Source organism: Sus scrofa, chromosome 18 (assembly GCF_054392235.1).
Source record: "Sus scrofa isolate SSC_HxYL_T2T_F1_AM1 chromosome 18, Sscrofa_HxYL_maternal_Yorkshire_Landrace_v2.0, whole genome shotgun sequence".
Classification (NCBI taxonomy): Eukaryota; Metazoa; Chordata; class Mammalia; order Artiodactyla; family Suidae; genus Sus; species Sus scrofa.
Genome location: NC_139400.1, coordinates 57,768,188 through 57,780,634, shown reverse-complemented (window position 1 = coordinate 57,780,634; position 12,447 = coordinate 57,768,188). Strand labels below are relative to the sequence as shown.

General features: G+C 50.6%; 1 protein-coding gene across 8 annotated transcripts in view; it reads right to left on the bottom strand.

The window, feature by feature from the left end:
- Window positions 1-2,364: 2,364 nt before the first annotated feature.
- URGCP (upregulator of cell proliferation) overlaps window positions 2,365-12,447 on the bottom strand; it is a 58,139-nt gene continuing 48,056 nt past the window's right edge. For all 8 annotated transcript variants that reach the window (XM_085005697.1, XM_085005690.1, XM_085005691.1 and 5 more), the window contains 3 exons: window positions 7,546-7,596; window positions 7,311-7,349; window positions 2,365-5,548 (listed from right to left, as the gene is read on the bottom strand). In XM_085005697.1, the coding sequence (XP_084861823.1) occupies window positions 2,955-5,548; window positions 7,311-7,349; window positions 7,546-7,579 (2,667 nt within the window). In that variant the 5' untranslated portion in view covers window positions 7,580-7,596 and the 3' untranslated portion in view covers window positions 2,365-2,954. The remainder of the gene's footprint in view (window positions 5,549-7,310; window positions 7,350-7,545; window positions 7,597-12,447) is intronic.

Genomic DNA, 12,447 nt, shown 5'->3' with positions numbered 1-12,447 from the left:
GCAGACTAATTTGAAGCTATGACCGCTGATGGATTTACCGGAGGACTCCTGTTTGGCGTATGTGAGAATTCTGAGGCTGGTGTAGAAGGCAGATATAGCATGTGGCTTCCTCTGAACAAGCCTCGTGGGTGTGCATCAGGTGTGGGCACACCTTCAGCCGCCTTGCTTGTGGCATGCACAGACGAGCTCCTCCACTGCCAGCTTTTGTGCCCTCACCACAGAGCAGGTGCCAGTAGGGGAACAGAGGCTTAAGGAAGCGGAATGACTTTGCTCAAGGGCCACATAATTAGCAGGAAGCAAGACAGAGTTCAGAAGCAGGCTGGCAGCTCCGCGTGCCAGGGAGCTACTTCCAGTCTCCAGGGAGAGGGGCGGGCCCCGTGCCCAGTCTCAGGCTCCCAGGCCCTTTCACTCCGAGATCACCAATGTGCTTCCACCAAAGCAACTGACCCTCTGTGAGCAGCCCATCCACCCTTCCTGATGCAAGGCCCTCACATCGCATCGCTAAGCTTGGTCCAAGGACATTACTGCCCAGTAGCCCTGGGGCAAGTTCTGGGACCTCTCAGACCCCGAAGGTCTGGCTGCAGTGAACCCAGGAGTGGCCAAGGTAGAGTGATGCTGAATGTTCTGGGCTCCAGGGCACCAGGTAAGACCTGGGTATGGTGGCAATTTAATCACAAGAGTGGTACTGACTTGAGGCTCTGAAGGTGGACTCCTTTTGCAGGTCATGGAATTTCACATCAACCCCTAAAAAGAGGAATGGGAGTGCCATAACCGACTCCGGGAAAATCGCTCAGCTCCGGGGCCTCCTCTCCTGTTCCTGCACCTGAGAGAGGCCGTGGTCTATGGACACGGCCCGGGCAGCCCCAGACTTCCTCAGCGGCTTGACTGCATCCTCCAAGGTGGTCCTGCCCGGGCTGCCCAGCACAACCTCTTACTCAAGGGCTGTTAACATTGAGTCCTTAGGACCGGTCTGTTTTCAGCAGTTTAAGTACAGTGGCAACTGTTGATGTGATTCCATTTCTTAGGTCCTGGGGATGGGTGGAAGAACTTTCCTGCTCACTAAGCAGTTATTAATCTATTTGGGATCCTGTGTCCTTTAGGAAATTTGTCGAAAGTCATGAACTCTTCCTCCCTTCTCCCTTCCAAAAAAAAGCACACACCTAATTTTCAGGAATTCAGTGACTAAACTTTATCTTTGGACAATGGATAGACCCAAAGTAAAGAATCCTGGATTGGTAGGGAACCACTACAGCTGGCTTCCCTGTTTCAGATTTCAGGAATAGCTTGAGTCAATTTTTAAAGGAATTAGTTGATATTCAGCAACTGTAAGCGAGGTTACCAGTGCCTGAACTTGGGGCCCAGGAGTATCCTGGCTGAAATTCCTACGGTGCTAGCGGGGCAACTGGGTCGTTTCCATGGCTCTAGGGAAAGAAAGGAAAGGTTTTGGTATTTCCAGGTGAGCCAACGTCTTAGCATTTGTATTATTTAATGATCCAGGAAGAAATAAATTTATAATGCCTGAGGATGAGAAATTCTTTTTGAGTTTCAGAAATGAAAAGATTTTCCTAAATTTATTAGCAAAAGATTAGGTTTCCTGAGTTTCAGTGCTCTTCCAGGCTCCTGGCACACGGGGGGGGGGGGGGGGGGCAACATTCTGAACCTCAGGCAGCAGCAGGGGGTATGTCCTGGGGCTTCCGTTTAAGGGTCCCGCCCAGAGGGCTGCCTTACTGGGGTCGGCAGAAGGAATACAAGGAACAAAACCTCCTGGTCACCCCCGGGGGTCAAGCTTCCCTGAAATCACAAAATACAGAGGGAAGGCGCCCTGCGGCCTAAGCAGCAATTCCCAGAACTAGTGGCACAGCTGAAGCTGGGGTCCGAGGCCCAGAGTGGTGACCCTGGCCCTTGGTAGGGGCCAGCCCAGACTCAGATTCCAGCTGGAGAATCCCCAGAGGGGGGGCCCCCACAGTCTGAGTCATGCTGTCAAGTGGGCCCTGGACGAAGTCAGGGAGGAGGCCTGCCCTGGGGCATGGAGGTGAGATGAAGGGAGGGGCCAGGCTGGGGGTGAGCAGAGGGCAGGTCTGTGGTGCCTGACCGCTCTAGGCTGCCTTTCCTCACCCATAAAACGGGATCGTGATGGGGCTAGCTTGGGGCCACTGGGAAGGGATTTGGTTCCGTCTTCCAGTAAGAGCCTGCAGAATGGATGTGTACCTACGGAGAGGGAGCATGATGGCATTTGTAAAGACACTCCTCCCAGCTGTTCTAGCAGGCGCCCTCCTCCGACAGCCACTGGGGTCCTCTTGGAGGAAACAGACCATTAAGGCACAGAGAGGAACCTGCCGTTACTATCATGCGTGCGTTCACTAATTTCATTCATTCAACACGTTTATTAAGTGCCTACAGTGTGCCGGGCCCTGGGGTACAAGGTGGGGGGGGGGGCAGCCCCTGCCTCCGGGAGCTCACACGTCTAGGGGAGAGGCAGACACGTGCACAGGTGAGACGATGCGCGTGCTGTGTCGTGGCAGAGGTGTAAACAGTGCCGGGAGCGACAGAGCCAGCAGGAACCCTTCCTGGGCGGGCCTGTCGGGACACAGAACCACAGTGGCGCCTGCACGCAGTGGGCACTTGCTCAGGGGGCAGGATCCGGGCGCCGGTGCGGAGGGAAGGCCTCCCTCTGCTTCCTCAGCGCGCCTTCCCACCCCCTCCCAGGTACCGCCTGCTCGGCCGCGGTGGTCAGGAGCCACTCTCCACTCCAGAGCAGCCGAGTGAAAGGCCAACCCCCCTGCCCGGGGCCTGTTCGGCGCCCCTCCCGAGGGCTCCCTGGGCTGGTCTGAGAGGTGGCTTCCTTTCCTGACACTGTTCGGGCAGCTCCAGACCCCACCCCGTCTTCCCCTCTCCGGGCGGGCCCCCCACCAGAACAGGCCTCTGGCAGCTGGACTTGCCGTCTCTTCGAGGACTCACAGCCGTCTTACCAGCTCAATGAGCTGCTGAATGTTTTTGTTTTGGTTGGACAGCCCGTTCCGGATGTTTTCTAGCAGGCATCGCTTCAACTCGAAGATGGCTTCGCTGTAGCCCAAGCTCACAGCGGCCATGGGAGGCACTCCGTGCCACAGGCCGGGGATGTGCCAGATGTGCTGCTTCTCGGGGTCGCAAAAGGCCAGGTCGGCCAGCGTCCGGATCCCATCGCCCTGCCTCTCCAGCTGCGCCGTGGCTCTGCTCACATCACCCGGCTGATCCCCGAGCTGCCGCCGCTCTCTGGGCCTGGAGCCGGGGACAGACACGTCGTGCAGGTTCTGGTACACAAACTGGTAGTTGGGCATGTGCCCCGTTTTTTCCAGCCTCAGAAACGCGTGCAGAATCGCCGGCGGGACGTCCCTCGTCTCCGCTAGACTGACCACGGTGACGTTGCTCAGCCCCATGATCAGCGTGGCCAGGGCGGCCTCCCGCTCAAACCGCTCCCCGGCCTCGGCCAGGACCCCGCCTACCAAGCCCCCCGAGTCGATCACCAGGATGTGGTCACAGCCCAGGTCCTGGCTGAAGCTCTCGGCCACCGTGATGAGCTGCATGCAGGCCCCCCGCGGCCCGGAGCCCCGCCCCGTGGCGAACCGCAGCCCGAACATGGTGTTGAGGAGGGTGGACTTGCCCGTGCCCGGGGCGCCCAGCGCCGACAGGACCACCAGGCGCGCCCTCCTCTCCAGGCGGACGTGCAGCTCCTTCAGCAGCCCGGTGACCCAGCGCAGCGGGGGGCTCAGCGTGTTCCCGTCGATCAGCTCCAGGGGCAGCCCCTTCAGCAGCAGCTCCAAGGCCAAGCCCGGGAAGTGGGCGAACCGCCGCTGACCCGCTGCCAGCTTCCCTGCCTCCACGAGGCAGCTCTCGGCCTCGTAGAACTGCCCCATCTCCCGCACGAAGTGCTCCACGCCCAGGGGCTCGGGCCAGGGGGGCTCGCTGCCGTCCACGGCGGCACAGTGCTTGGGTCGCAGGGGCAGCAGCGTCTCCGGGGGCTGTCTTGGCCGGGGCTGGGCCACCCTGGCCAGGCCCCACTCCATCCACCTCAGGAAGTACTGCTTCTCGCCCAGGGAGGGGCTGCTGAGGCCCGAGATGAACTCCTGCAGCCCCCAGGCCGGCTCGTGGCCGTTCTGCTGCGCGCGAAGTTCCAGCAGCCGGTGCCTCAGCTCGGCCCTGGACTTCTCGGGAGGGTCCCCGGCCCACTGGACCTGGCACAGCTCCTTCTCCACCTGGGCCGCCTTTCTCCACGGGTCCCCCTGCAGCCTCAGCTCGTCCCGGCGGTAGGCGTCCGAGTCCTTGATCTTCCTGGTGATGCGCTCCATCCGGTCCTTGGCCCGCTGGCACTCCTCGCAGTCCTCGTCCACCTTCAGCCCCAGCTTGCGGGCCGCGTGCGCCATGTCCTCCACGGACACCCTCCGGCACGGGGACCGGGTCACGTGCGCCACGATGGCGCGGACCCTGCGCACGAAGCCCGCGCTGTCGGTGCTGCTGACCTTCACCAGCACGTGCGAGTGGTCCATCTTCAGCACGGGGATGAGCCTGTTGAGAAACCTCAGGTTGGTGTTGCGCTTGCCGCGGTAGGGACTCAGGATGAAGTAGTATTTGGTGGCCGAGCCCTTCATGGAGTAGAGCAGCTTGTACTCCTTCTTGCTGATGTTGTCGGTCAGGATGAACACGGCCGAGGCCACTTCCGTCAAGAGCTTAAACTGCAGCCAGTGCGACCCGATGTCGCCCCGCAGGTTCAGGAAGGCCACGGGCTCCGGGAAGATGTCCAAGTCCTCCCGGCCGCTGGGAAGGAACCAGGAGATCTCCACCAGCCCGTCGGCGATCTCCCGCGGGTTGGTGCCCAGGCTCAGGTCCCGATGCCAGAAGCAGTCGCGCTGCCTGTGGCCGGGGCTGAGCATGGCGTTGAGCAGCTGGGACTTGGAGTTGCTGCTGACCTCCATGCGCACAAAGGCGAAGGCCGGGGCGCGGGACAGGCCCGGGCTGTCCTCTCGGAAGCCGCCCGCCGCCCTCGGGGGCGGCGACCACCACGTCCGCACGGCGCCCCGCATGGCCCACAGCAGAAACGTGTGGTAGTGGTTCTCGGGGTCGGGCAAGACCAGAGGGAGCGCAAACTGGCAGAGGGACATTTTGAACACGATCTCTTGCTGCAGGAAGCTGTCCGAGGAGTGCAGCAGGGCGCAGAGGAGGTCCAGGGGGTTCACAGGCGTGTCGGGCGTGGGCAGCTCGGAGAAGGAGTAGATGTCCGCGGAGATGTCGTTGGCCGTGTCCCAGAAAATGATCTCCTCCTCCATCTGGCTCTCCTTCTCCACAGGCCTGGTGTCCGGGGCCACGTCCAGCACCATGGTGGTGCTCCTGGCTTCGGCGTTGAGGGCCTGCAGCTTCCTGAGGAAATTCCAGGGCAGGTCTCTGGGAGCCTGCGGAGCCCAGTTCTTCATGCTGTCGCTGCTTATCTGCAAGGCGTCCTGCAGGCTGAGTTTCTGCACCTGGTATGGCTCTAGTCCCAAAAGGGACAGCATTTCTTGCAGTCTGCTCCTCTCCACTGTGGGGAGAAATGAAGATGTGAGCACTCAGGCCGCGTGGCAGGGACCCAGGTTGGAGGCAGGGAGGCCGGGCCGGCCTGGCAGCGGGGGAGAGGGCCTCCTTCAGGGCAAGACACAGGCACCCCCCTGCCCCGGCCACCCGGGACCAAGACAGCGCTCACATCACGCAGCCCAGATCCAAGGCGGGCCAGAGAGGAAAGAGAGGGACGTCCAGGGGCAGCATTTAAGACTTGGGAGGTCTGAGCTTAAGAAAAAAAGGTCTGCTTTCTCTCAAAACCGCCAAGATTTAGCAACACCCCACCCCAGTGGAACGGGCTGGAGTGAGCAGCCATGCACTGTGCATGTGAGCACAGGCCCCACTCCCTGCCCACCCCCTGCTTCCTCCAAGATACTCCTGTGCCTCGGGCCCCACCCTCTGGGCCCAGGGGCGGATTCCCTCACACCGTCACCAGGAATGTCCCACAGGGGACACAGTCCCTGGGGCACTTTGATTTTCTAGTTAATGTTCTTGTCTCTCGACACACAGCTGGAAAATGTGTAAAGGAAAAAGGGAGTTACTGCCGGGTACGGAGTGACAGAAATCAGAGATAAATAACGCCTGCAAACCTGAAGCCAGTAATACGGTTTTAAGTTTTCACTACATTAAAGAATTTGGTAGAGATTTACTGTAAGACTGTACTTATTTGTTGAGACTGTCAACCGTTAACACCCAACACGACTGAAGCCTTACAGGGACTCGATGCTCAGGACAGTAAGGCCACCTGCAAAGCTTTCATCCACATCCCTGGTCTTGGCCATGGTCATGGCATCTTTCCAGCTTCCACCGCATGTAATTTACTCCCTGTCATGAGTCAGCTTTAAATGTTAAATATATGAACCACATAAATAAATACAAATGCTGCTGCGCTCCAGGATTCTCTCCATCCTTTTCTCAAAAGAGGAACCTATGTGGCTGTGATGCCACCTGAGATGCTGACAGAAATCACAGAAGGAAGGGCAGGTGAGCAGCCCTCTTCTTGTTTCCGTGGAGGTCACGTGGTGGGTTCAGGACCACTCCTGGCGGATCAGCAGGATGCAAAGCACAGGAAGCGAGGTGTCCCACTCCCCTGTGGGGGTCCCCTTGCTGCCTAGTGTCTCTCCTCAGAAACTCTACCCTCCACAGGGGCTCAGAGGGTCTAGGGGCCATGGGGCTGGGCCGGCCCCCTGGGAGAACAGGAGCTGGCAAACTTGCTGCAGAAACAAAAGAACTGTATGGGGAGAGACATTAGTGAGACAGATCCATCATCTGAATAACTTCCTGAGCGTTGCCTGAATGAAACCAGGGACGTTATTTTTACGTACCCGGGCCTAGAACAACTGTTTTAGAGTCGCGTGGTAGCTAAGTGCAACAGGGAAAAGCCAGAACAAACAGACCTATTTACATGTGCACTCATACCCAGTCCGCGACCCTGGGCAGAACTATAAACGAAACCACTGGATCTGGCGAATGATTCCCAAACTTGGATGCGCTTTAGAATCACTTTGGAAACTTGTTAAAAATAAGATTTCTGGCCTTTACCTCCAAAGAGGCAAACTCACTATGTTGACGCTATACGGTAACGGCTCCCCAGGGAGTTGTCTGATTAATGGCACATAGAGGGTTAATGGGCTGGCAGTGATTTTTGATGCAGTCAGGTGTTGGGATCAGCTGCCGAGAGGGCTGCCCGCTTCAGTAGGAGAGGGAGTGAGTGCAGAGGGAAGCAACAGAGAGAAGAAACATACCTGTTGGAAAGTCACTCTCCTGAGCCTCGTTCGTACCATCTGAAAAAGCCAAGGAAAAGGAAGCGTCAGGCAAGTCAGCTGGAAGTGACACAAATGAACTTAAGCTAAATTAAGAACTCGCTCTCTCTCTCTGATGAAGACAGAGACTTCTCCCAATTGTCCAAAATATAAAATCCCAGTGAGCTGTCAGTTTGCCCGGAGTCCCCTTCTCTTTCCCCAGCCCCGGGGTTTCTACCTCCATAATGAAACTCGCAGTCATCTCCTGCCATCTCTCTCCATTCCAAATCTGGAAGAAAACACACACGCAGTCAGTCTCATGAGCAAGTCTAAGGGAAGATACCGTAGCTAATGTTTAAGTGCGACTGTCCCCTTCAGTTTTTCCTATTAAATTTCATTTGTTTACAACCCCGAATGTGACACCAAGTAGTAACAGCTACGCGCCACAGAATGATTTGCTCTAGAACATATTCCCCACAAAATGTTGTGAAAATAACATACAAATAAACTTCATGAAACTTGTATAGAGTGATCTTTTAGAAACCACTGAAAATATAAACTGATACAAATTCTTTGGTTCCATTTCAAGATGACCTCCCACAAACTTTATTTTTATTCTATCATAAAGACTTTTTGTTAAAGTATGGCACACACATGGGGGGAGGGCATCGAGGGGGGAGCAGTTATAACTTACCAGGAAACTGTTACTTGTTCAAAGTCTCTAACAGCCTGATATATTCGTCAACACTCATTTTAATTAGTGAATTATTTCATTTAGTGCTCTCCAGATATTTACATTGGGAAAAATGACCTTCAAATTCTATAGCTATGCTTGCAGAAGTGGGAGGGTGGGAACAAGACTTCTCTGCACATATTTTTATTGTTTTGACTTTTTTTTTTTTCTTTTTTGGCCACACCCATGGCACATGGAAGTCCCCCAGCCAGGGGAAAAAATCTGAGCCGCAGCTGCAACTCGCGCCACAGCTGTAGCAACACAGAGGAGGAGGCAGCAGGACTTCAGACAGGGACACCCGTCAGCAGCAAATACAGGAGGCCAGCACGACACTGTGGGCCTTGGTCGCCACTAAATTTCCTGGTGGTCACGATGGGACAGGCATGGCCTCCAACCCAGGGGGGGATGCAGTGAACTCTAAGTGGGACAATGAAAACCATTTTCACCCATCAAACTAAATGACCTTTTGTCCCCGCCTCAATTATTATACTCGCCAGTACTCACACTGTGGAATTTTTCACCAAATTTTGGAATATTGGTTATTGGGCACTAAATGAACACTTGAGATATCTGACACGTTGGGGCTATTACTGTTAAGAATGAGCTCTTTTCCTTTTTGGTTTTTTTTTTTTCTTTTCCTTTTTGGCTCCACCTGTGGCACATGGAAGTTCCCAGGCCAGGGGTCAAATCTGAGCTTCAGCTGTGACCTATGCCACAGCTGTGGCAACACTGGACCCTTAACCCACTGGGCCAGGCAGGGATCAAACCCGCGCCACCTCAGAGACAATGTTAGATATTTAACCTGCTGCACCACAGAGGAAACTCCCAACAGTGTTTCTGGATGCACAACATTTTTAAATTTTCATGAAAATTATATATTTTTCTTTTGCGTATTTTCTCCTTTGATGGAGAAGCCTTTTGTGTTGTATCTAAGAAATTATAGCCAAATGCAAATCCATAAAGCTCCTATCCAATGTTTTTCTTCTAAGATCAAGTTTAACGGTAATTTTAATTTAGGATTACATTGATCCATTTTGAGTTAATTTTTGCATACAGTTTTAGGTAAGAGTCCAACTTCAATCTCTTGCAAGAGAGTACCCAGTTTTTCCAGCACTATTTGTTGAAGAGACTTCTTTACCCACTGCATGGTCTTGGCACCCTTGTCAAAATCACTGCACTGTACAGAGATTTGTTTCTGGGCTTTCTATTCTATTCCATTTGTCTATACAGTCTGTCTGTCTTTATGTCAATGTCACATCATTTTGATTTCTGTAGCTCTGTGGTAGGTTTTGAAATTAGGACGTGGGAGCCTCTCGTTTGTTTTTTTTCCAGATCGTTTTGGCCATGCGCTGGCTAGTCACATTTCATATGAAATTTAGAGTGGGCTTTTATATTTTTGCAAAAAATGTCATTGGGTGCTTGATAGGAATTGCGCTGAATCCGTAGATCGCTTGGGGTAATACTGACATCTTAACAACATTAAATTCAGGGAAGGTGGGGCAAAATAGGAGTGTGGGATTAAGATGAACCAACTACTATGTTTAAAATAAACAAGCAAAGAGAATATATTGTACCACACAGGTGACAGAGCCAATATTTTATAATTATAAAAATTGTGAATCACTGTGGTATGGCTGAAATTTATATATTGTAAATCAACTATTCCTCAATGTAACAAACAATATTAAGTCTTCTAATCCATGAACTTGGCATCTGTTTCCACTTACTGATGTCTGCTTTGATTTCTTTCAAAAATGCTCTGTAATTTTACTGTGCAAGTCTTTTACCTCCTTGGTTAAGCTAATTCCTAAGTATTTTATTCTCTTGGATGCTATTGTAAATGGAAGTATCTTTGCAATTTCCTTTGGAGACTGTTCATTTTTGGTAAAGAAGCACAATTGATTTTTGTGTGCTGTGTGTATATCCCGCTACTTATAATCACTAGAACCAATAATTCATTTAGTAGTTCTAATAGCTTTTTTTGGTGTGTGGATCTTTAGGACTTTCTACATCTAAGATCATATCATCTGCAAAGATAATTTTACTTCTTCCTCTCCAGTGTGGATAACTTTTATTTCCTCTTTGCTCTGGTTAGAACTCCTAGTACCAGGTAGAGTAGAAGTGGTGAAAGCAGGCATCCTTCTCTTGTTTCCGATCTTGGAGGAAAAGCTTTCAGTTTTCACCATTAATATTTGTTGTGGGTTGTTCATATATGGCTTTAATTATATGAAAGTAGTTTCTGGTCTCTTCCTACTTTGTTGAGTGGTTGGTTGGATGGTTTGTTTTTTAATCAGGAAAGGGCAGTGACTTTTGTCGAAAGCTTGTTTTGCATCAGTTGAGAAGATTATTATTTTTCCACCTTCCATCTGGTTGATGTGGTGGATGGCAGTGACCTATATTTCATACATTAAATCATCCTTACCCTCCAGGAATAAATCCCACTTAGTCATAGGGTATCATTCTTTTAATTCATGGCTGAATTCTGTTTGAATATTAGCGTTTTGTTGAGAATTTTTACATCAATGTTCATAATGGATATTGGTCGGTAGTTTTTTTTTTTTTTTTCTTCTTTTTTTTTTTTAGGGATGCACCTGTAGCATATGGAAGTTCCCAGGCTAGGGGTCGAGTTGAATTGGAGCTACAGCAGCTGGCCAACACCACAGCCACAGCAATGCCAGATCCAAGCCACATCTGTGACCTACACCATAGCTCACAGCACCTCAGGATCTTTCACCCACTGAAGGAGGCCAGGAATCGAACCTGAGTCCTCATGAATACTAGTTGAGTTTGTTTCCCCTGAGCCACAATGGGAACTCTGCTCTGTAGTTTTATTTACTTGTAACGTCTTTGTCTGGCTTTGGTTTCAGGATTATGCTGGCCTTAAGAATGAGTTAGAATTCCCTCTCTGCAATTTTTTGGAAAAGATTAAAAAGGGTTGGTGTTAGTTCTTCTTTTTTTTTGTTTTTCTTTTTAGGGCCACACCTGCAGTATGAAGAAGTTCCCAGGCTAGGGATCAAATCATAGCTGCAGCTGCCAGCCTACATCACAGCTGCGGCAACACCAGATCCAAGCCACATCTGCAAACTTCACCACAGCTTTTGGCAACAGAGGATCCTTAATCCACTGAGCAAGGGCAGGGATCGAACTGCATCCTCATGGATACTAGTTGGGTTCTTAACCTGCTGAGCTACAACAGAAACTCTTTTTTTTTTTCTTTTTTTTTTTTTTAGTTCTTCTTTAATTGTTTGGTAGAATTCAGCAAAGAAGATCAGGAATAGGGCTCTTTGTTGGAAGTTTTTTAAAAAAAACAAAAAACAAAAAACTATTACTATTTATGATAAAGAAATAAATAAAAATTTTAAAAATAAAAAAAAAACTATTACTGATTCTCCTTACTATTTATAAGTCTATTCAAATTTTCTATTGCTTTGTGATTTAGTCCTGGTAGGTAAGGTCTATTCAGACTTCCTATTTCTTTGAGACTTAATTTTAATAGGTAAGGTCAATCAGCTTTTCTATTTCTTTGTAGGTTTTGTGTTTTTAAGAATTTGTCAGAGTTCCTGTCATGGCTCAGTGGTTAACGAATCTGACTAGCATCCATGAGAATGCAGGTTTGATCCCTGGCCTTGCTTAGTAGGTTAAGGATCTGGCGTTTCCATGAGCTGTGGTGTAGGTCGCAGAAGCAGCTCGGATCCCGAGTTGCTGTAGCTGTGGTGTAGGCTGGCAGCTACAGCTCTGATTCGACCCCTTGCCTGGGAACCTCCATGTGCTGAGGGTGTAGCCCTAAAAAAAAAAAAAAAAAAAAGAATCTATTTCACCTAGGTTTGCCCAGTTTGGGGACATACCATTGTTCACAGCACTCTCCTTTTTATTTCTATTGAGTCAGCAGTGACGTTCCCACTTTCATTTCTGATTTTAGTAACCCGAGTCGTCTCTATTTTTTTTTCTTAGTCCACCTAATTATAGGTTTGTCAATTTTGTTGCTCTTTTTGAAGAACCAACTTTTTGGGTCACCGATTTGCTCTATTATTTTTCTATTTGATATTTCATTGATCGCTGCTCTTATCTTTACTATTCCTTCCTTCTGTTAGCTTTGCATTTAGTTTGTTCTTCTTTCCCTAGTTCCTTAAATTGTAAAGTGAGGCTGTTTATATGAGATGGTTCTTGTTTTTAAGGTACGCATTTATAAATTCCCCCCTTAGAACCACCTTGGATGCATCCCACATGTGTTAATATGTTGTGTACTCATTCTCATTCATCTTTAAACTATTTCCTGAATTCCTTGTGATTTCTTCTGTGATCTATTGGTTGTTTAAAAGGATGTTTGATTTCCACAATTTTGTGAATTTTCCAGTGTAAGTTATTGATTTCTAACTTCATCCCATTGTGGTCAGAGAAGATATTCTT